Here is a 23,872-nt window from a genome sequence, read left to right on the forward strand (position 1 = left end):
AATGATGACATTTGGAGCCTTATATTCTAGTAAGTTATATGCCTGTTCATATATTGGTACAGCCTGCAATCTCACCTTGTAGAAAAAAAAAAAGATGATTTACCATTATAAAACTTTGCTTTTATTGCACAAGAAACAGCACACACAAACACACAGATGCTTGGCAGGAAAGGAGGAACCAGGAAAGGGCAGACTTTCACAACTGTGTGTAGGTCCAGCCATCATTGTGAAAGTTGTTCGGGGGGGTGGAATGAAGGGGAAACCAAGAAATCCCAGGAAGTGGAAAGGAATATGCGAGCGGAGTTTTGGGGGGCATGGAAAAGCGTTCTGAATGTGCTGCAGTGGAGGTCGAGCACTGATCTGCTCAGTCTGCAGCATTATTAAGGACTTCAGCATCTACGTTTGCTCCTCCATTACTTTAATCATCTGCTCAGTTGCATCCTTAACAAAGCCCTTTTCTGTGCTGCTGTTCAGCTTCCCAGTACTCCTTGCATTCCCTTTTTTCTGCATTGGAACACTGCAGGACCTCCCTGAACATGTCTGCTGCATCTTGGGCACTTTCTTATCTGATGGAGACACGCGGCCATGGTGTGTGGGGTGTTCCTAAAGGCTACATCTGGTGAAGCAGAGGGGACAATGTACAGAAGTGGGATTGTTAAGTTCATGCATAGCATTGAAACATTTCAATTAAATACACCTTTTACAACATTGTCATTGCTTTGTCACTGACCCTAGCCAGGCACACATCTCTGCGAACACCCAAAGCATGGTGAGTGTTGGGGGGTGGGGTGCAGAGAATGCTCCACATGGGGAAAAGAGCACACACTCTTTGTAAGGGTTGTGGTGCAGCATTCTAGGGAACAAATTCTAAATTCTCCTACACTTTTCCACAGGCAGGGGTCATTTTAGAAGACTTCTCACTGCTAAGGGTAAGCAGGAAAACAAGGGTACATCTACTCCATACTTGTGGCTTCCGCCCTGCTCCCTATGCTGCTCGCGTATGTGCCGCTTTGGTCCCTGCACAAGTGATTGCCGAATGATGAGGAAAGTTTCCTACAATGGGGGAAGGAACAAAGTAGCTCTGCCACGGAACCTTCGGCAGAGGATTACTGAGTACCTCCAGGAAACTTTTCTGGAGATCTCTCTGGAGGATATCCATGAGATCTCGGTGTGCATCAACACTCTGTTCCACTGTACCGATTAAGTACACAGGGAAATGTCCAGCTCACATAAACTCAGCCAGCCTCCCACATTTCTATGCCCTGAACCCACTTCTGCACTACACAAGCCACAGCCACTTACCAGGCGTCTCATCTCCTACTTCTTGCTCCCCGGAGAGCAACTGCTGAGATTGGTTAGACACCTCTGGAGTGGAGAACAGTTCCTGGCTGTCTGCCCCACCGAGCGACCCCGCCAGGAGCTGCAAATCCTCATATAACTCCACCTCTTCATCAGTAACTTCATCCTCTGGGTTAGGTCCTCTTTCCGCCACCTCTGTGCCCTCCAAAGTATCCACAAGGCTCTTGGTGATGAAGGTGGGGTTGCATGCAGCTCCTTATAGAACCGGCAGGTCTTAGGTGATGCACCTGAGTGATGGTTTGCCTCCCTCGCCTTATGGTACACCTGCCTCAGCTCCTTTATCTTCACTCTGCACTGCAGCATGTCCCGATCATAGCCCTATTCGCACAAGCCTCGAGAAATCTGCCCATAGGTATCCCAATTCCTATGGTTCAAGCGCAGCTGGGACTGCACAGCCTCCTCTCCCCATATACTGAGCAGATCCAACAACTGTGCAGTGGTCCAAGTGGGAGAGCGTTTGCTGCAATAACCCGCCATGGTCACCTGGGAAGATGCGATGAGCCAGCAGGAAATGGAATTTCAAAAATTCCCAGGGCTTCTAAGGGGGAGGTGTGAATGGTTGTTTACCTGGCTGCTGGGCAGTGTAGTTCAAACTGCTGGCCAGAGCAGTCAGGATGGGTGTAGTGGGACACCTCCAGGAGGCCAATTAAAGCGATGAAGTGAAGCATGGTGCCTACACTGGCACTTTGTCGACAAAAATGTAGAGGAAAAAGATGTAAATATCTCTTGAGGGTGGATGTATTTTGTCACCAAAACCAGGCATTTTTCCCAACAAAAGTTGCCTCACAGTTTGTATGCACTCACTGTTTTGTCGACAAAGAGCAGTTTTGGTGACAAAATTTGGTAGTGTAGACAAGGCCTATGTATCTGTACTTCAAATGTAGTTACACCTGTGTAATGCCCACTAGACAAGATGCTTTCAGTCTAGATAGTAGGTGGTGAAGGGCCTATTCAAGGTAACCGGCCATTAGGAAAAACAATAGGCCTTCAGAGAAGCTTATCCCCCATCTGGTGAGCCTTCCTGAGAACGCTACAGACAGCCTGTTAGTGAGGCTGCTATGACTCTACAAGGGCATATGACCACAAGATCCTATCTTGGGATGTCAGTATTTTTCCACAAACTGGTCTGGGAACCAAGCTTTGGAACAAAGGGTTCTCACCATATACAAAAGCTATATAAGGCAGGAAGTGACATCATCTGTGGTTCTTCACTCCCCACACAAGAAGACACCTGGAAACACCTGAGGAACAAAGACTGAACTGGGGGAAGTTCTGGACCCTGTATGTGAAACACCTGTGGATTCCAGGCTGCAAATCAAGTGTAGCTGGTGCCTCAAGAATCTACCAGTCTGACTATACCATCAGTTAGGGTGAGACTCTGCTATTCATAACCAATCTATTTAGTATATTAAGCTTAGTTTGTGTTTTTGTTTATTTGCTAGATAATCTGCTTTGATCTGTTTGCTATCACTTAAAATCCATCTTTTGTAGTTAATAAACTTGTTTTGTTTTAATCTAAACCAGTGATCTTTGACTGGAATGCTTGGGGAAAATCTCTGCTTGGTTACCACAAGTGTGCATTGTTCTCCCCACGTTGTGGGAGAGGCGGACCAGGTATTAAACTCATATACTGGACAGATTTGACCAGGGCAGGATGGTAGTGCTGTGCGATCCTAGGCTGGGAAGCTGATGGTTAGAGAGCCTGCATGTAACTGCAGCTAGGTGTGTCCCTACCTGTGTGAATGCTGGTGAAAGTGCAGGTTGGAGGGCTTTGCAACTTGTCACAGCAGTACAGTGTGAATGGGAGCCCAGGCTGGTGGGTCAGAGGGCTCAGTGGTACCCCAGTTCCAGGTGGCACCCCAGGGGAAACCCATCACATTGGCCATCTGGGATCATTAAAGATTCCATGGCCAGTTTGCAAGAATTGTGGACGGGTTAATCCCAGTGTCCTGGCCATATTTCAATGCTGGGAGTTACGATATCCCTCCCTGAATTCCCCCTGCAGTTTCAGATGAATACAATAATTCTCACTTACTGACCTACACTCGTTTGTGTTTCTGTGTGTTGTTAAACAGCTCCAGTGTTCCAACTTAGATGTAGCTGCATTTCAGTGGTGGATAAAGAAATAGACTCATAGACTTTAAGGTCAGAAGGGACCATTATGATCATCTAATCTGACCTCCCGCATGATGCAGGCCACAAAGCCGTCCCAACCCTTTCCCTTGACTCTGCTGTTGAAGTCCCCAAATCCTGTGGTTTAGAGACTTCAAGTAGCAGAGAATCCTCCAGCTAGTGACCCCTGCCCCATGCTGCGGAGGAAGGCGAAAAACCTCCAGGACCTCTGCCAATCTACCCTGGAGGAAAATTCCTTCCCGACCCCAAATACGGCGATCAGTTGAACCCCGAGCATGTAGGCAAGATTCTCCAGCCAGACCCTCATTGGCCATTGATACTATTTACCAGTGATAGCACACTGTTCATTTGACTAAAATCATGTTATCCCATTAAACCATTCCCTCCATAAACTTATCTAGCTTAATCTTAAAACCAGACAGGTCCTTCGCCCCCACCGTTTCCCTCGGAAGGCTGTTCCAATATTTCACCCCTCTGACGGTCAGAAACCTTCGTCTAATTTCAAGCCTAAACTTCCCCACGGCCAGTTTATATCCATTCGTTCTCGTGTCCACATTAGTACTGAGCTGAAATAATTCCTCTCCCTCCCTGGTATTTATTCCTCTAATATATTTAAAGAGAGCAATCATATCCCCCCTTAGCGTTCGTTTGGTTAGGCTAAACAACCCGAGCTCCTTGAGTCTCCTTTCATACGACAGGTTTTCCACTCCTCTGATCATCCTAGTGGCCCTTCTCTGTACCCGTTCAAGTTTGAGTTCATCTTTTTTAAACATGGGAGACCAGAACTGCACACAGTATTCCAAATGAGGTCTCACCAGTGCCTTGTACAACGGAAGCAGCACCTCCTTATCCCTACTAGATACACCTCGCCTAATGCATCCCAAGACCGCATTGGCTTTTTTCACCGCCACGTCACATTGTCGACTCGTAGTCATCCTGTGGTCTACCAGGACTCCAAGGTCTTTCTCCTCCTCCGTTACTTCTAACTGATGCGTCCCCAGCTTGTAACTAAAATTGTTGTTAGTCGTCCCTAAATGCATCACCTTACACTTTTCACTATTAAATTTCATCTTATTTCTGTTACTCCAATTTACAAGGTCATTCAAGTCTCCCTGCAGAATATCCCGATCCTCCTCCGAATTGGCAATACCTCCCAACTTTGTGTCATCCGCAAACTTTATCAGCCCACTCCTACAATTGGTTCCGAGGTCAGTAATAAATAGATTAAATAAAATTGGTCCCAAAACCGAACCTTGAGGAACTCCACTGGTGACCTCCCTCCAACCTGACAGTTCACCTTTCAGTATGACCCGCTGCAGTCTCCCCATTAACCAGTTCCTTATCCACCTCTGGATTTTCATATTGATCCCCATCTTTTCCAATTTAACCAATAATTGCTCGTGCGGTACAGTATCAAAGGCTTTACTGAAATCAAGGTATATTAGGTCCACCGCATTTCCCTTATCTAATAAGTCTGTTACTTTCTCAAAGAAGGAGATCAGATTGGTTTGGCACGATCTGCCCTTGGTAAAACCATGTTGTAATTTGTCGCAATTGCCATTGACCTCAAGGTCCTTAACTACTTTCTCCTTCAGAATTTTCTCCAGGACCTTGCACACTATGTATAGTTTGTATATCAGTTTATTTTTGCAAAACACTTGGGATCCTTTGGGGTAAGAGATACTATTAGATGTAAGATATTGCTACAGATTTTCAGATGCCATGCTTTATATCCTTTTTTTATGCATGAGGCAATTTTTGCCAAAAAAACAACAAAACAAAAAAACAAGTGCATCACCTGCATTGGGAGTGGATGTATTTTGGTTGATCAGTTCCTTTAGGCAAACATAACTGGTTAAAATGTGGGGTGATGTTAACTGTGAAATACAAGGGAAGTTAGTAAAACCTTTTATTTTCTTATATGCCAAAAACGTGATGCCCACAAACATGTCAGGATGAGGACTTAATTGCAGTTTTCATGGTCTGTGGCAGAGTGTGGTGCATGGAGTGCAGAGTTTAGCTGCTGGAAATAAAAATGCAAGCTGATTTTCCACAAAGTGCTATAGCAAGGAAGCATGAAGGCACACAGGCATAAATCCCTACCATGGAGAGTGCTCTTGTTGAGAGGTAGGTGCCGTCAGGAAAGAAGCACTCTCTGCTGCAACTCTAGGATAGGGCTGGAAGAGGGTTTCACTATGGAATCTAAACCCAGTTCATACAAAGAGGTCTTAGTTCTTCCAGGAAAATGTGAACTCTTTTTTATGGATGAGGTTCAGATTAGTTAGACAAAACATTCTCTCAGTCATTCTGAGGGATGGGGGGTGGGAAGCACTGTGATCAAAGGGGGTAGGCGTTATGTTCATAGACAGATCCAGACTCGTGTTTGTGGCCCGCTCTTAGCATGTCCATTGCAATGTTATGAATTTCCCAAATGGTGTTAATATTTCCTTGTGTCAGTAGAGTCAATCTTCAATTACCCAAATGCCACTTAACCAAAATACACATTTCCAAAGGTCAAATATGTCCAGCCAAATTTGACTTCAGTGCTGAAGTTGGTGTGTGCAATCCACCTCCTGCTGAGCTGTCCAATGCTGGGGGAGGGAGTATTTAGGAGATCCTGAAGGGTTCCCCTGATTACCTGACGATGTATGGCATCCTGGATATCTTCATATAAACCATGAGTTAGTGTGGTGTTTAATGTCACTAAATCCTTAATAGCCACTTTACTTACTTAATGTCACTTTAATGACATACTGCTAGAGAGTCTATCAATTTATTCTTGAAATGGTGTGAAAATGAAGGAGTGGAGGGGTGAGGGGGTGTTAGTATGGCAGTGACTGAGTTAATCAGAAACATGATCTATCTGTGATTCTAAATAGGATTGCTTGAATACTCTGTTTTTTTAATTCAGTGACTATATAAGTACATTGTGGGACATGGGCAAATCAGACTCTTAATATCTTTATTCCCTTTCAAAGATATGCTGTCTTCAGACTGACAAACCCCAACATATAGTCTTGTTCCACTAGACAGATTAAGGCAGCATTTGGCAGCTTCTGTTAGCATCCTACAGCCTTCATAAAATGAATCACATGAACTTGTATATTTCTCCTTTAATGAAATACACTCATGCACATGTGTTTAGTTCCTGTCTTGATAGCTTATTTTTTTATTGATTATGTGCTTTGTTCTTTTTGTTTATCCAAACGAGTTACAAAGATGATACCCAAATGCAGCCTAGTTTTTTAAAGTATTTTCTTCAGCTGTTGCTAGTTTTAGTTTTTGTTACTGACAGTCATTCAGGTAAAATACCCAAACCATCTCCCAAAACTTGATTGAGGGCCAGATCCTCAGCTGATGTAAATCAGCATAGCTGTGATCAGTGGAGATACACTGAGTTACAGTAGCTGAGGATTTGGCCCTGAAACGTCTATAAGGCTTTTCACTCGTCTCTCTCCCCCCTCCCCTACCCCCAATTAATTTTCTTTTTTTCATGCACCTTTTGGGTTCTGGCAGGGTCTGGACATGTCAGTGTAATGCAAGAGGAAGCTGTTTTTGCATTATGTCCAGTCCTAGCAATGCAGATGCAAGAAATTTGTATAAGCATCTAAACAAACATTTTAGCACTTTAACTGAACCAAACCTCTGAACCATGGAAAATTTGCCTGTGACTTATTATTTCTGATCTTTTTCTGTTTAATTTTCTCTCTAAAATCCTAGGCCTGATTTAAAGGTATCTCCTGTATTTAAAAGGACATCAGCACGGAAATGTTGTACCTGTTGTTGTTGTTGTTACAAGTAACACACAATCTTCCCATTGGAAAGATTAGGGGGAAAACATTTTTCTGTAGTTTTTTTTTTCAATGTTTTCGACTGTGTGTGTTTGAGGGTACATTGTGTCTAGTCTGTTTTGCTGTTTCCTGTTTAGTCAGTTTCTCCTGTTTGTGTGTGTCTTTCCCACAGCAAGAGGGAAGAGAAAAACATTTTTTTTAAATAGAAAAATGTGATTGTAAAACCACAAAACCTGCAAAGGAGACTGAGGTGCAGGTGCAGGACTTGATCCTGCATTTAATTCATCTTTTTGAAATAGAGTTTACGTCCAGAAGGGGCCACCAGATCATCTAGTCTAACTTCCTGCATACCATGGTCCATCAACACCACCCAGCACCCACACACTAAACCCAACAACCAAAATGAGATCAAAGTATTACAGTTTGCAGGAGACCAGACCGTTCTATGCCACAGGCAGAAAATAGGAGGGACTAAGGTGCACTAGTGCCCAAGGCCCCTGCAATATCAGGGAATTGATTAAATGAGATACACCCAAATAATCCCGCAAGTGACCTGCACCCAAACGCTGCAGAGGAAGGCTAAAAAACACCAAGTCACTGCCAGTCTGACCTGGGGGGAATTCCTTCTTGACCCCACAGATCGTGATCAGTTCGACCCTGAGCATGTAAGCCAAAACCAGCCAGCTAAGCATGAGAGAGAATATTCTTGGTTCCACCTCAGAGCTCTGGACCACCCTGTCCTGTGTCCCATCTCCAACCATGGTCATCACTGATCTTCAGAGGAAGATGATTAAAAAACCCAGAATACACTGCTGGAGGATCCTTTTTTGACCCCTTCTGGTGACCAGCTGAAGTCCTGAAGCTTAAGCTTTAGGAACATAAAACATAAATTGGAAGGGACCTCATCCCCACCATCACAACCAACCCTGTCATACAACTAGACTCATGAATTTGTCCAGTTCTCTCTTAAAGCTAATAAGTTGTTTGCCCCCACAACTCCTATTGGGAAGCTGTTCTCGAACCTCACCCTTCTGATGGTTAGACACCTTCTTCTAATTTCCATCCTGAATTTGTTCATGACCAGTTTATATCCAATTGTTCTTGTGCCAGCATCGTCCTTTAGCTTAAATAGCTCTGGCGCCTCCCTGGTGTTTTCCCCCTGGATGTATTTATAGAGAGTATTGCTGTAGTGCCCAGGTGCAACCCTCATGGACCAGGACCCCATTGTTCTAGGTGCTGTACAGACTGAACAAAAGTCAATTTTATCTCTGGGATTTTTGTTTGTTTGTTTGTTTTAAATAACCTCAGGTGTAATATGAGATCTACCATGAAATGTTTGTGTCCTGGTATTTATTCCTTAATTTCAATGCTGGATGTGAGGATAGCATCTAGCAAAAACTGTCACTTCTATAGCTTTATAGAGATTTCGTAGTGCTAATGGCTCTTTTCAGATCAGTGTGTTAGCATTGGGAAATTCTCACTCTATGCACCACAGGATCAAAAGAAAGAAAAACATTCCAGAGCTGGCTGTTAGTACATCTTCGGGATTTCTGACTGAGTTTTAAATTAAGACACAATAGTTGATCAGATATTTCCTATGCATCATCCTGACTATTGAGTTTAGCTGATATGCGACTACTGGATTGAACTGTGGAAGACTGGCAGCCGAGCATTTTCAGTGCAAAGACCTCAGCACAAGAACTGCATTCAATTCCCCAGAGTCCCAGCTCACTGAGCTTCACAGCACAGGGCAAAGCTTATCTGCATACCCAAGAGTTTTCTTGAGTTTTGTGTAGATTGTTTTTAAATGATAGGCAGTACCTGGCTGGAGACTATTGCTACCAGTTGTAGGCATTATCATTAATTTTCACATTTTAAATTATGCAAATCCACCCAGAGGCTGCATAATAAATATAATTGCTTCTGTTTAGAGAGGAGTCTGAAACAAAATCCTAGTTCTCAGTACCCCCTTAAGGCCTTAACTTGGTGAAAGCTCAGCTCTTGCCCTGATCTTTGTGTCTGAAGCTCATCTTTATTTCTCTTAGTCCCCACACAGCAAGTGTGCAAGCTCTTCTTATAGTATATCTGTTTGCCTATATACAGTAAGTGTAAAAGTTCTAACAGACTGCTTCTTTCCCCTCTCACTGCCTCTTTCAAATCCTCTGCATACATTGAGGACTGTCCTTGTACTGGAGAAAGCTTTTCTCTAGCGAATCCCATCCCTATTTCTATCGTGTGGGGAGGTTCTTCAGGATAACAAATCTCCTTTGCCTTCTCATTTCTTGTAGTGAGGCAGTCTGGGAGAATATGGCTCGCATGTGTGTGAAGACGCAGAGGCTGGATGTTGCCAAAGTTTGCCTCGGAAACATGGGTCATGCCAGAGGAGCTAAGGCATTAAGGGAGGCGGAACAAGAACCAGAGGTGGAAGCCAGAGTGGCCATGTTGGCGATTCAGCTGGGCATGCTGGTAAGGCTTACTGTGGCAACTTGCCCATTTTCTAGTAATAAGCAAAGGCCAGACTCAGTCAGCAATCTGAGTGAGATATGCATGCATCCTCGCATGTGAAGACAATGTAACTAATGACAAGTATTTTTGCAAAAATCTTGGAGAAAAGTAAATGCAATACTAATTTTCTAAAAAGTAAAGAGGGGTTTCTGACAGTTATTTTCTCACAAGTCAAACTTCTACCACTATTGAAATACTGAAACAAATAATAATGGGGGTGGAGTACACCTTCTAAACATGTAGGCCTCAGTTCTGCCACTTACTCACCTTGAGTAGGACCTTGTTCTACAGTCAGCATTATGGGCACTACTCAATATGAGTGAGAGTGGCTGAATTAGACCTCTAGAGATTACAGTATCATGAGACATAAGCAGGATAGATTTATAACAAATGAATCTTCCCAGGCAAACATGATTGTTTTTAAAAAAACATATATAGCATTAAAAATACCGGATGAGGAAAACATTATTTAGGTAATATATATTTGGACTGTTGTGGAACATTTGATATGCTGTCTCACAAACCTTAGGGCTTGATTCTGCTATCCTTAATCACTCTGAACTTGTCTAGGCTAAAATAAATGGTGTCTTCTTAAAATGGGTTAGCTAAAACATTTTAACTCACGTTTTCAAACTGGAGTGTAGAAAAGGCAAGTTGTATTTTAACATGTGTTAGGTGGTAGAGGAGAAACCTAGTGACTAGCCAATAGTTCACCCTCCACCCGCTAAGGCATGTTAAAATACAACTTGCCCTTTGGACACCTTTTATGAGAGTCTAGACAAGCCCTTTGAATAGTATCTTTACTCCACCAATAAAATTGGGACCTAAACTGGCTTTGAGAATCACGTTGTCATGTGGACTGAAAACTAGCTGGAGAACTATAAAGTAAGGGTAATGATAAGCAGCCATGTACTGGTACCAGGTTAGCTCTTATTTAATGTCTCCATTAATGATCTGTATAAGAAGGACTAAACAGCGTTTTAACAAAATTCACAGATGATACTAAATTGAGAAGCATTGCAAATACCAGGGAGGGCAGAAATAATAAAGGGTCCAAGAGGTTAAAAACATGGGTAGAAAATGAAAAGAAGATATATCTTGGAAAAATACAAGTTAATACATCTAGAAAAATCATACTGAGTGGGGAGTAGAAAGCTGGAAAGCAGCACAGCTGACAGAATCCAAGGTTCATAGGAGACCACGAATTAGATAAGAAATTGCAATTTTGGGCGCTGTTTTCAGAGGCACCACATCTTGGAGCTTTGATTTCATGGTCTGTTTACACATCATGGTGCAACTGCAGCTGGAGTATTGCTTTCAAATTTAAGCATCTCATTGCCAGAAAAATATTAATGAATAGGAGGAAGTTCAGAGAAAAGCAACTCAAATTGTTAGGATCCTGAAATGGATTCATATACAAGAGGAAAGATTTGAAAGAGTTGAATATGTAGAATTCGGCTAAGATCAGAATGTGCTAACAACCTACAAATATTTGAAGGGTATGAATGGTGGAGGAATTGTTCTGGGTGGTATAAAGGCGTAACTAGGAAAATTCAGGCTGGATATTTGTAAAAAGCTTCATGACAGTGAGATTTATTAGGCTCAATGGAAGTGGGGAAAGCCCCTCTGCTCGGACATTTAAAACTAGTTTTGGGGAAAAACACTAGCAAATGTTCTGTAGAAAACAATCCTACATTAGTAAGGAGAGGGTCTAGAATAGGAACTAACAGGACTCTTCCATATCTAGGGTTTATTTTTCTCTGAAAATAAATGGGAATCAGGAGGAAACAGAATTTGCTCCTTCTGTCCTGCCACAGTGTATCTCCATTACTGTACACAGAGCTCAGCTGGAAAGCAGTTGGGTGGGGCAGGAAAAGTCCTTGACACAGGAGTCCATCTCAAAGATTAAAAATAGCAGTTTTAAATTTGTTTATTGCTTGTGTCACCATGGGCCAAATCCTAAGGCTCTAACTCTAAATGAAGTCAGTGGAAGTTTGACATAAGTAAAGGCATCAGGTTTTGGTCTGCATTAATAATCTAAGAACATAATCCGTGTCTCAGGGACCTAATGTGGAGTGAGAGGGTTCTCTAAGTGCTGAATCCTTGTTGGTGAGAAAACAGCTACAAAGTTAGCAAAGCTCTCTCAAACTCCTTAACTGGGGTAATGGGTCTCTCCTACCGCAGCCCAGAATGGTTATGCCAGCGAGTAACTCTAATATGAGCCATTTGATAACCTCCATTATCAAATGGCTTAGTGTTGTGTCACAATCAGAGTTTTATGACTGGTGGCTGCTCATGTCACTCCCACCCCTGGTTAATATCACCCAGTAAATGCTGTGATATGAGTGCTTTCTTTATTTTCACATAAACATCCAGTTTCTCAGTCACAATGCTGATATTCCAGGCTACGTATATTTAGTAGGTTCAAATCCCTCTGTCTTAATCCTTTTTACTATACAGTGCAATCCGCGGTCTGGAGTAATTAACTGCTCAGAAGTGCACTACCTATCATAGAATATTAGGGTTGGAAGAGACCTCAGGAGGTCACCTAGGCCAACCCCCTGCTCAAAGCAGGACCAACACCAACTAAATCATCCCAGCCAGGGCTTTGTCAAGCTGGGCCTTCAAAACATCTAAGGATGGAGATTCCACCACCTCCCTAGGTAACCCATTCCAGTGCTTCACCACTCTCCTAGTGAAATAGTTTTTTCCTAATATTTAACCTAGACCTCCCCCACTGCAACTTGAGACTATTGCTTCTTGTTCTGTCATCTGCCAGCACTGAGTACAGCCTACTCCATCCCCTTTGGAACCCCCCTTCAGTTTGTTGAAGGCTGCTATCAAATCCCCCCTCACTTTTCTCTTCTGCAGACTAAATAAGCCCAGTTGCCTCAGCCTCTCCTTGTAATTCATGTGCCCCAGACCCCTAATCATTTTGTTGTCCTCTGCTGGACTCTCTCCAATTTGTTCACATCCTTTTTGTAACGGGGGCCCCAAAACTGGACAAAATACTCCAGATGTGGCCTCACCAGTGCCGAATAGAGGGGAATAATCACTTCCCTTGATCTGCTGACAGTGTTCCTACTAATGCAGCCCAATATGCCGTTAGCCTTCTTGTCAACAAGAGCTCACTGTTGACTCATATCCAGCTTCTCGTCCACTGTAATCCCCAGGTCCTTTTCTGCGGAACTGCTGCTTAGCCAATCGGTCCCCAGCCTGTAGCAGTGCATGGGATTCTTCCATCTTAAGTGCAGGACTCTGCACTTGTCCTCGTTGAACCTCATCAGATTTCTTTTGGCCCAATCCTCCAATTTGTCTAGGTCACTCTGGACCCTATCCACCTCTCCCCCCAGGGTAGTGTCATCCGCGAACTTGCTAAGGGTGAAATCCATCCCATCATTCAGATCATTAACGAAGATGTTGAACAAAACCGGTCCCAGGACCAACTCCTGGGGCTGCCAACTTGACATCGAGCCGTTGATCACTATCCGTTGAGCCTGACGATCTAGCCAGCTTTCTATCCACCTTATAGTCCATTTAGTTGGGGATTAGTCCTGTTCTGATCAGGGGGTTGGACTTCCAACTCTGATATTCTATGATTCTTCCAATCCATACTTTTTAAACTTGCTGGCAAGAATACTGTGGGAGACCGTATCAAAAGCTTTGCTAAAGTCAAGATATATCACATCCCCTGCTTTCCCCATATCCACAGAGCCAGTTATCTCATCATAGAAGGCAATCAGAAAGCTATCACTCATTACTGCTTAGATGTAATCCCTGTAAAGTACTCAGAAAATCCAGATAACTTTTCACTGTTTGTTCGCTCTTCTTTCAGGAAGATGCAGAGCGGCTGTACAAGAATTGCAAGCGCTACGACCTCCTGAACATGTTCTATCAGGCTTCTGACCAGTGGCAGAAAGCTATGGAAATAGCTGAGACTCATGATCGGGTTCACCTGCGCACCACATACTACAACTATGCCAAACACCTGGAGGCCACTGCAGAGTGCAATCTTGCACTCAACTAGTAAGCAGCTTCCTGTAGAAAAGGCCGAGCACCTAGAACTTAGTTCTGAACACAAGAAAGTGTGTTCTGAGTTTTAGCACACTGCTGTGGACAGCAGAGGCAAAATTGGTAGGGCTGTCTGCTACTGGCAGATAACCAGTTTTTCCCCTTTTCTGCCACCTTTCATCTGAGGATCTCAAACTATTATTAAAATAAACCTGGCAATGGGGGAAACTGAGACACAGAGAGGTTAACTGACTTGCCCAAGTTCACATGGAAAGTCTGCAGTGGAGTCAAGACTAGAACTTGGATTCTTCTTCGAGTGCTTGCTCATATCGATTCCAATTAGGTGTGCGCGCGCCGCGTGCACGATCGTCGGAGAATTTTCTACCCTAGCAACACCCGGCGGGTCGGCTGTGGAGCCCCCTAGAGTGGCGCCTTCATGGCGCTGGATATATACCCCAGCCGACCCGGCGCCCCCTCAGTTCCTTCTTACCACCCCTGACGGTCGTTGGAACTGTGGAGCGCGGCATAGCTGTTCTCCACTCTCCCTAGCTTATTCCGTTTTGTAGATAGTGTAGTTGTAGTTGTAGTTGTTATATAGTTTAGATAGTGTTCAGTTTACTCTATTAATACTTGTAGATAGTTAAAGGGGATTAAGGGGGTTGTTCTCCCCCCTTTTTCCCCTGGCGCATAGCCGGGCTCATGCCCAAGGCTCCTGGCTTTAAGCAGTGCGCGTCCTGCGCTAAGCCTATGCCCACAAGTGACCCGCACGACTCGTGTCTGAAGTGCCTGGGAGAGTCCCATCAAACAGATAAGTGTAAGATCTGTAAGGCCTTCAGACCGAGAACCAAAAAGGAGCGGGACTTTCGGCTTCGGCAACTCCTCATGGAGGCGGCACTTAGCCCGGACACTCCATCGGCGCGTCAAGCCCCAGCGCCAAGCGCCTCGGTGCACAGTGCCCCTGCGGCACCGACTGCCCCTGCACCGCGGGTGGAGTCGGACAAGCCTCCGCGGCACCGGACCCCTTCGCCACCACATCAATAGGGAGGGGTACTTCTCCATGATGTTGCAGGCACTTGTGGATCATCGTGGGCGTTTCAGGGACGATGCTGCATTCGGATCAGCGGTTTTGCACACAGCAATGTCTCACTCCGACCCCACCACCTAGGTAAGGCTTGGGAGTCACCTAATTGGAATCGATATGAGCAAGCACTCGAAGAAGAAAAGACGGTTACTCACCGTTGTAACTGTTGTTCTTCGAGATGTGTTGCTCATATCCATTCCAAACCCGCCCCCCTTCCCCACTGTCGGAGTAGCCGGCAAGAAGGAACTGAGGGGGCGCTGGGTCAGCTGGGGTATATATCCAGCGCCATGAAGGCGCCACTCTAGGGGGCTCCACAGCCGACCCGCCGGGTGTTGCTAGGGTAGAAAATTCTCCGACAATCGTGCACGCAGCGCGCGCACACCTAATTGGAATGGATATGAGCAACACATCTCGAAGAACAACAGTTACAATGGTGAGTAACCGTCTTTTCCTGTCTCCAAAGCCTATGCTTTTAACCACTAGACCAACCTTCCCTTTTGCGCCTTGTTGTATGCATAAGCCCTTGTGTTGGAGAGTTATTGATCCACCTGGCACCCCAGGGATTCATTGTGGCTCATGTGTTATGAACCTGATGCTTATGTGGCACCCAGAATTCTTTTCAGTGGCTGCTGAGATCCTGGGAAAGTTGGTGGGGAAGTTGTTTTTAGAATGCATCATACTGGTTTAAATTTTATTTTATGCATGGTTCCCTTATTGTGTAAGGTCACAACATGCTCTAGCTCAGGAGTAAAGAAGGGTTTTGTGTGTGAGGCGATGTGAGCAGAAGATGTGATTCAATTAATGGGAAAGAAGGAGGGGAGAAAGTTGCAGATAGATGGGTTAGTACAGTTAAAGGAGCAACCTTCCAACTGTGGGTTAGAGAGTGAAATTGCAGTGGAGATGAGCAGGCAATATGAAGACTTGTGTATGAGGTGAGGAGACAAGATCTGTATTGAATATCCTTTACCATCTCTTACCCAGCCTCCCAATCATTCCTGGTACAAGCTGTGCTAGGTATAGTGGGGGCTTCGATGTGCATGTTGGCTCTTTGGCCCCAATAAGATTTTTGATTTTTCTGCACCCATTTTTATATCAGTGATCGCCACACCTTGGTCTTATCTCAGCAGCACCTTGGCCTTTATTTTTCCTTGGCGTATTGGCACTCGGCCAGCACTGTTCCTGCAGTTGATGAAAAGCACTGTATAAGGACAGAGTATTATTAGTATTGTTGTTAATTCTAGAGACTAAAGAACTAAAATAAAATGGATTAACATAGCAGTTGAGCGGTTTGCCACAAAGCACTGATATCCACCATCTAATGTGCCCTTTTTCTACACAGCTATGAGAAATCGGACACACATAGGTTTGAGGTGCCCAGGATGCTCTCTGAAGATTTACAAGCCTTGGAGATCTATGTCAACAAGATGAAAGATAAGTTAGTGCCATGTTACATCCTCCCTTACCTGAAGTGTGTGAAGGAGTGGTATCCTGAGGGGGGAGTTTCAGGTTTGAGAGTACTTGTTTTAACACTTTGCTGCCAGGTGTTCAGATTTTCCAGGTTAATTCAATAGAGAGGAAACATGCTAGTAGGGAACACTTTTGCTAATGCATTATACCATGCAGTGCTGGAAGTTTGTTCATTTGTCTGCTTTGGTCATGAATCTTGTTCATTAGAAGGGACCCCACTGTATTGTGTTGGCAAGCTAGTGCTACTAGAGTTGTGACTGAGAGAGCTGAGTAACACAGGCCAGAGACTTTCATCCAGTTTCCCCTGTATTGAGCTCCAAGACTTGTGTTTGACTAAAGCACATCTTCTTGAATGGTAGCCAGTCTTGATTTGAAGACTTCAAGAGAGAGAAAATCCACCACTTCCCCTGGTAGTGTGTTCCAATGATTAATTACCATCATCATCACTTATTTTGTTTCTTTTCTAGGAGCTTGTGGAAATGGTGGGCACAGTATCTGGAGAGCCAGTCAGATATGGAATCCGCACTAAGATACTATGAGTTAGCTCAGGATTATTTCTCCCTGGTCCGTGTTTACTGCTTTCAGGGCAACATCCAGAAGGTAAGGCAGCCTGCTTCCCACTGCTCCCAGGAGTGTCCACGTTCTTGTGTTTAATCTGGGCATGATGTGAAGGGTCTGGCTCTCTTTTCAGGCTGCTGAAATAGCGAATGAAACAGGAAACTGGGCAGCATCCTATCACCTGGCCCGCCAGTACGAGAGCCAGGATGAAATCAAGCAGGCTGTGCACTTCTACACTAGGGCCCAGGCATTTAACAATGCCATCCGCTTGTGTAAGGTATGACAGCATGTACACCTGAGTGCAAAGAGCTCACCCCCAATGGCATCTCTCAGGCCATGTACATCAGAAAACGTAGCCAACCTGTGAGATTAGCGTGGGCCTTCTCCTTATGTAAAGTATGACATACTGCTTGCTTATATAACTGTGTAGTTGATTATATTGGTTCCTACCCACACCTTCTAGGAGAGAAGGGGTCTGTAATGCGACACTCACAATACTGACACCCCTTTAGAGCCCAAGTACCCCTCCCCACAAAAAACCCTCTCCTGAAATAAACAAATCAACAACAAACAAACCAAAAATGCTGCCCCAAGCAGAGTTTTGACCCCACAAAAGGGAAGACCAGAAACTCCATGAAGTTCACTAGGGACTTTGCTGTTGCTATTGATTTTATATGGAAGGTGGTCAGATACAGTGGTGATGGGTGGCAGTATAAAACTGTAGGGTAGGTAATTAATGGCACTATGAAGTCTGCTGTGCTGGAAGTAATCATAGAGTATTTGCTTGAAGATGGGGGGAGGGATAGCTCAGTGGTTTGAGCATTGGCCTGCTAAACCCAGGGTTGTGAGTTCAATCCTTGAGGGGGCCACTTAGGGATCTGGGGCAAAATCAGTACTTGGTCCTGCTAGTGAAGGCAGGAAGCTGGACTTGATGACTTTCAAGGTCCCTTCCACTCCTAGGAGATAGGATATCTTTATTTATTTATTTACTTTTGAGTAGGAGAACAATCTAGATGACCAGCTGATGAATCTGGCTCTGCTGAGTTCCCCAGAAGACATGATAGAGGCAGCCTGCTATTACGAAGAGAAGGGGGAACAAATGGACAGAGCAGTCATGTTGTACCACAAGGTAACTCTGACTCAGCGAAGTATAAAGCTTTCAATTGAGACCAAGACACTACAGTGGTCAGCTACCAAATCAGCTGAATACCTGATTATCTGCATCCATTCCTGATGTGCAGCACCCCTTGTTAATCCATTCCTGGGCCCCCTCTACAGCTCTGCCAGTGCCCCTCAAACTGACCTGCAGCAGTACTTGCTGTTCTAATAATAGAATCATAAAAATGTAGGATGGAAAGGGATTTAAGAGGTCATTTAGTCCAGTCACCTGCAATCAAGGCAGGACTACCTAATAACTAGACCATCCCTGACAGGTGTTTGTCTAACCTCTTCTTAAAAACCTCTAATGATGGAAATTCACAACCTCCCTAGCCAATTTATTCCAGTGCTTAACTACCCCATAGGAAGTTTTTCCTAATGTCCACCCTAAACCTCCCTTGTTGCAATTTAAGCCCATTAATTCTTGTCCTATTGTCAGAGGTTAACAAGAACAATTTTTCACCCTCATCCTTATAACAACCTTTTACGTACTTGAAAGCTGTTATCATGTCCCCCCCTCAGTCTTCTTTTCTCCATCCTAAACTAACCCAATTTTTTCAGTCTTCCCTCATGGGTTGTTTTCTTGACCTTTAATCATTTTTGATGCTGTTGACTTTTTCCAATTTGTCCACCTTTCCTGAAATGAGGCACCCAGAACTGGACACTATACTCCAGTTGAGGCCTTATCAGAGTGGAGTTGAGCGGAAGAATGACTTCCAGTGTCTTGCTTACAACACTCCCGCTAATACATGCCAAAATTATGTTTCCTTTTTTTTGGGGGGGGGGGGGGGGAGATGAGGGGGCAACAGTGTTACATTGTTGACTCATATTTAGCTTGTGATCCTCTATGTCCCCCAGATCCATTTCTGCTGTACTCCTTCCTAGGCAGTCATTTCCCATTTCGTATTGTGCAACAGATTGTTCCTTCCTAAGTGGAGTACTTTGCATTTGTCCTTATTAAATTTCATCATATCTAATCTTTAATCAGTATCAAACTGAGTGATGGCTTTGGTAATATCAATATGTGGTCCCAGGGGACTTGATTGAGTCCACCTATTTCACTTCACTTGTGACATACATCACATTTCAGATGATATCTGGGAGATGAACTCACTTTGTACTTTGTAGCCTCCAGCTGCATTTGTCCAATGCCAATAAATCAGCCCGCATTCACTACAAGACAATATTGGTGGGGAAGGCGCTGCATCACTGCAGAAGACTCCCAGCACAGGCAATCAGTGCTTTTTATATATCAGTTAATAGGGGTTCCTACTTAGCTGTGCAAGCCTCCTTTCCTCTGTCTGCCTGCTGAAGTTGAGCAGACAAGTTCTGCACCAAGTGCTGTACTAGAGGCAGAATACAGAGAATCCTCTGAGTCTCTGGCCAGCCAGTAGGTCCCCACTCTCTGAATTTATAGTGTGGTAGCTCTGCAGCAGAATGGCAGGCATGTAGGTCACGGCAGCTGGGAAGGGCTACTGTATGTTTCTCTGCACCTCATGTTGGGTTAATTGGCCTTAATAACGAATGGAGACCTTCATACAGAGCCTGCTGATCAAGAAGGAAAGGACTGGAGGCACAGCAGCTGCTGATTTTGCCAGAGCTCTGCGGCAGAAATCTGGTGTCTCTTTCCTAATGGCTTGTTGCCATGAAACCTGTATGCAATCAGTACAAGAGAGGGAAAAACTAAAGGGCTGTCTCTGGTTTTGCAGGCAGGACACTTTTCCAAAGCACTAGAGCTGGCTTTTGCCACACAGCAGTTTGGTGCCCTGCAGCTGATTGCTGAGGACCTGGATGAGAAGTCAGACCCAGCCCTGCTGGCACGCTGCTCTGACTTCTTCATTGAACACGCCCAGCACGAGAAGGCCGTGGAGTTGCTGCTAGCAGCCAAAAAGGTAAAGCCTTTGCAGTGTTCCTGTGAACTCTACAGTATGTGACTGTAGAAGAGCAGAGCTCAGGAGTGAGCTGAGTTGCATCCTGGGCCCTCCCCACACTGCAACAAATCCCTAGTTGCAGAATTTCTATCTGGATTTTGAATTGTCAGAGTTCCCTGATGCAGGGTTTTGGCTCAGCCCCTGATATAGCTACGGCCTAGCCTAGTCTTTCAGATTCGGAGTCGCCTCAAAGATCAGGGTCTTCAGCTGCAGGGTTTTGGTTTAGGGCCATCTCTGAAGTTAAGATTCTGCAGCACAGCTTGTCTGAGTCCTAATCATCTGGCCTTTGCAGAGTTCAGATGCACCCATTCACACAGTTGGAAAAGGCTAAAAAGTTGTAGACTTGAATTCTAGCCGGCTAAATGTGGTTGAGGTCCTTCTGGTGCAGAACATTTAGTTAGTAGCAGTTCATTGCTCTCTCACTCTTCACCAGTACCATGAAGCCCTGCAGCTTTGCTTGAATCAGAACCTGACCATCACAGAGGAGATGGCCGAGAAGATGACTGTCTCTAAGGACTCAAAGGAGCTCTCTGAAGAGTCTAGGAAAGAACTGCTGGAACAGGTTGCCGATTGCTGCATGCAGCAAGGCAATTACCACATGGCAACCAAGAAATACACTCAAGCAGGAAACAAGCTGAAGGTGAGGAGAAGCTACAGTACTAACGTTTGAACCCCTTGGCATTGTAGGTGTGGAGCTCCAAAATACACTTCTAATCTGCAGGTAAAATGATTGATTTGAGGGACTAATCTCAGGGCTACCACGAGTTGGTTTAAGACAAAAATACTCATGTTAAATAATACTTGCCAGCCCACCCGGAGTTGCCTGTTCTCAGAGCTCAAACCCTGCAGGGCCCCTCTGTCAGCATGAGATCTCCCTGTTCACGTTCCAAGAATTGTACCTCAGTTTGTAGAAAGGGTATCCAGGAGTTTCTACCCATCTCTGCCTGGTTGCTTGCTTCCTCATGTTTCTACATTGCTAACAGCAGTGATTGTTCTCCCGTTTGCAGGCAATGAGAGCACTGCTGAAGTCTGGCGACACGGAGAAAATAGTGTTTTTTGCTGGAGTGTCCAGACAGAGGGAGATTTATATCATGGCAGCCAACTACCTACAGTCACTGGATTGGCGAAGGGACCCAGAGATTATGAAGAACATCATTAGCTTCTATACCAAGGGAAAGGCCCTTGACCTCTTAGCTGGCTTTTATGATGCCTGTGCTCAGGTATGTCCCTGTCCATTCTCAGAGGAGTTTGGTTTGTGACAGCTGGGAACAGGACACTTATCTTATTTGTCTTCTCTCTGTAGGTGGAGATCGACGAATATCAGAACTATGAGAAAGCACAGGGAGCACTGACTGAGGCATTCAAGTGCCTGTCAAAGGCAAAGACGAGAAGTCCTTTAGAGCAGGAGAGCAAACTGGCACTTTTTCAAAGCAAGATGGCTTTGGTCAAGCGATTCATCCAGGCTCGAAGGTAATTTGCTGTGCTCAAAGCACACAATGTATATGAAAATCTGTATCTGAGGAAAGTTCTCTGCTTTAGCAGCAACACAGTCCCATTCAGGAGACTTACTTCTGAAAGCACTCATGAGACTTTTGGCCTCAGGGAACCATATGGGTGTAGGGGTTGACTTTTGAGTAAAAGGTAGCCTTGAGGCGAGTGCCTCATGTGCTGATTTATGAAGCCTCTGCCTACCCTTCTAGTTGGAGCTAAGATACTATGAGGATGTCCATCTTACAGAAGGGAGGCTATGGGGCATACACAGGTCTCAAACTGTGGTTCAGCTGAGAGCCAGATGCAATAAGGGAGAATCTGTCTCCTCCCCCCATGGGATATTTACAGTTTCAACCTGTTCTTTCACTAGAGTTTACTCTGAGGACCCAAAAGAGGCAATCAGGCAGTGTGAGCTTCTCCTAGACGAGCCAGACCTTGACAGTACCATCCGCCTAGGCGATGTCTTGGGCTTTCTGGTTGAACATTACTTACAGGTGGAGGAATTCCAGATGGTAAGTTATTATTTGGGCATCATGCATGTTTCTGGCACTGTATAGAGGAAGACAAAGGGGTGTACAATCTAAATGTTTGCATCCCTAGGGAATGCAGCTCACTGTTGTACACTCTCAACCTTCACAAGTGTAGAAGTGCCAAAGTAGACAGCTACCCTTGGAGTATTTATGTTGACCTTTGCCCTGTAAGAGAGCTGAAGTATCACTGCTAAGCACTGTGTGGTGCTTGCAGTTTTGATCCCAGTGTAGGGTATGCCAAAGGAGCAGCAAGACTGAATCCATATTTAATCTGTGGTGGGAGAAAGAAATTTACTTTACAGACTTGGAGAGTAACATATACAGAGGGGGCTCCTGGGATACTCATAACCATTGCCATTAATAGAGAGGGAGGAGCAGTAGGTCATTTTTGGTCATTTCTCTGCAATTGCACTGCGCCTCCGACAGCCACCTGGCTGGCCCAGAAAAAATGGGAAATCATTAATTTGTAGCCATCTGGGGAAGTGATGAGTCATTTGTTCAGAGCAGGAAGTGCCAAACAGCAGAGTGCAGAATGGCACAGGATTACAAGCCTTGAACTAAACGTAACCTGCTGTTCTGGACCAGCCAGGTGCTGAGCATCTTGCTCTCCCGCTCTGGGCACTAACCTGTTTATTACAAGCTGTCTTGACTAGAGCCACTCAGAAATTTTCTGATGAAGCTTAGCCAGAAGCTGGGAATGGGTGACAGGATGGATTACTTGATGATTACCTGTTCTGTTCATTCCCTCTTGGGCACCTGGCACTGGCCACTGTCGGTGGACAGGATACTGGGCTAGATTGACCTTTGGTCTGACCCAGTATGGCCGTTCTTATGTTCTCAGCTGAAAAATGGTGAGTCGTTAGGCAAAACATTTTGCCAAGTCTAGTGCAGATTTGATCAAACTTTTCCTGGACCAGTAACAGGTTTACGTGTGTAATGGAATGTGTAATGTTACACATCCATCCATTGGAAACCTGCTAGTGTTCTGGAATTGACAGCTCTGCAGCAGAAAGTCTGGCAGCCCCAACTGGAGCTGGCACCTGGAAGTCCTAAGACTGGCTCCCAGAGTCTGGGGCAGCCCTATGACGCAGACTATTCCAGGGCCAGAGATCCTAGGGCTTCCAGGCTCCTGGGGCCAGCTGGCTCCCAGCTCAGGTGTAGGGCAGCCTGAGAGTCCTTGGCTCTGGCCTAATCTGAATGGCAGGGCTGCCCTGGACCCTAGCAGCCCCAAGAACCTTGCCCCAGAGCTCTTGGGGCTGGCAGGCTCAACCATGGAGCAATGAAAGTGACATTCTTATCAATTTTACATATTTTGTTTCAGGAATGCTCTATTTCACTTTTTTTTTTTTTTTTAAAGTGGGTCTGAGAAATTTGGGTATCCTCAGAAGAACTAAAACCAAAGTTTGACATCTCTAGCCTTGACAGTGCTTCAGGTATCAAGGCAGAGGACAGAGGGCTGGGATTGGAAAATCCGGGTCCTTTGGTTTTCAATGCTAATCACAGCTTTTATTTAAAACACTCTTCATTCTATCGATTGGTTTCCATGTTATTGCTCTTCTGCAAAAACAAGCAAAAGTTCCAGGGTTTACTAAAAGTTTAGGGGTTAGTGAAGGCCCCAGTTCCGTTTTTTTGTTTGTTTGTTTGTTTTTTTAAATCTTGGAAAGGGCTGGTGAGTATCCATCACTCATCTAACCTGGGAGGCTCTAGAGAGTCATCTCACAGGCCTCCTAGGAATCCCCAACAACACTGAACAGTTTAGTGTGATGCCTGAACTGAGACTGCAGCACCCTCTGTGCTAATACCAATATTGGACAAACCCTGCAGGTAGCTGAAGGGAACTGGTAAGCCAGCCCTGCA

At 44.8% G+C, this 23,872-nt stretch overlaps 2 protein-coding genes across 28 annotated transcripts in view; one reads left to right on the forward strand and one right to left on the reverse strand.

The window, feature by feature from the left end:
- IFT140 (intraflagellar transport 140) overlaps positions 1 to 23,872 on the forward strand; it is a 248,755-nt gene that overhangs the window by 223,651 nt on the left and 1,232 nt on the right. For 21 of the 23 annotated variants that reach the window (XM_065558612.1, XM_065558607.1, XM_065558613.1 and 18 more), the window contains 11 exons: positions 9,572 to 9,749; positions 13,624 to 13,814; positions 16,220 to 16,315; positions 16,815 to 16,947; positions 17,039 to 17,182; positions 17,906 to 18,034; positions 19,773 to 19,955; positions 20,428 to 20,634; positions 21,002 to 21,214; positions 21,298 to 21,464; positions 21,856 to 21,997. In XM_065558612.1, the coding sequence (XP_065414684.1) occupies positions 9,572 to 9,749; positions 13,624 to 13,814; positions 16,220 to 16,315; positions 16,815 to 16,947; positions 17,039 to 17,182; positions 17,906 to 18,034; positions 19,773 to 19,955; positions 20,428 to 20,634; positions 21,002 to 21,214; positions 21,298 to 21,464; positions 21,856 to 21,997 (1,783 nt within the window). The remainder of the gene's footprint in view (positions 1 to 9,571; positions 9,750 to 13,623; positions 13,815 to 16,219; positions 16,316 to 16,814; positions 16,948 to 17,038; positions 17,183 to 17,905; positions 18,035 to 19,772; positions 19,956 to 20,427; positions 20,635 to 21,001; positions 21,215 to 21,297; positions 21,465 to 21,855; positions 21,998 to 23,872) is intronic. The other 2 variants (XM_065558616.1, XM_065558618.1) reach the window with 1 other exon arrangement.
- The window catches only part of TELO2 (telomere maintenance 2), an 83,111-nt gene that overhangs the window by 12,991 nt on the left and 46,248 nt on the right, over positions 1 to 23,872 (reverse strand). For 2 of the 5 annotated variants that reach the window (XM_042851539.2, XM_042851535.2), the window contains exon 21: positions 10,707 to 16,059. The exons of 1 other annotated variant lie outside the window; for it this stretch is intronic. Coding sequence is in view for 2 of the 4 variants with exons in the window: in XM_042851535.2 (XP_042707469.2) it covers positions 16,019 to 16,059 (41 nt within the window). In the remaining 2 variants the exon portion in view is untranslated. Of the gene's footprint in view, positions 1 to 10,706; positions 16,079 to 23,872 lie in introns of those variants that run through there. 2 more of the 5 variants (XM_042851538.2, XM_042851534.2) reach the window with 1 other exon arrangement.

The sequence above is a fragment of the Chrysemys picta genome, chromosome 10 (assembly GCF_011386835.1).
Source record: "Chrysemys picta bellii isolate R12L10 chromosome 10, ASM1138683v2, whole genome shotgun sequence".
NCBI lineage: Eukaryota > Metazoa > Chordata > Testudines > Emydidae > Chrysemys > Chrysemys picta.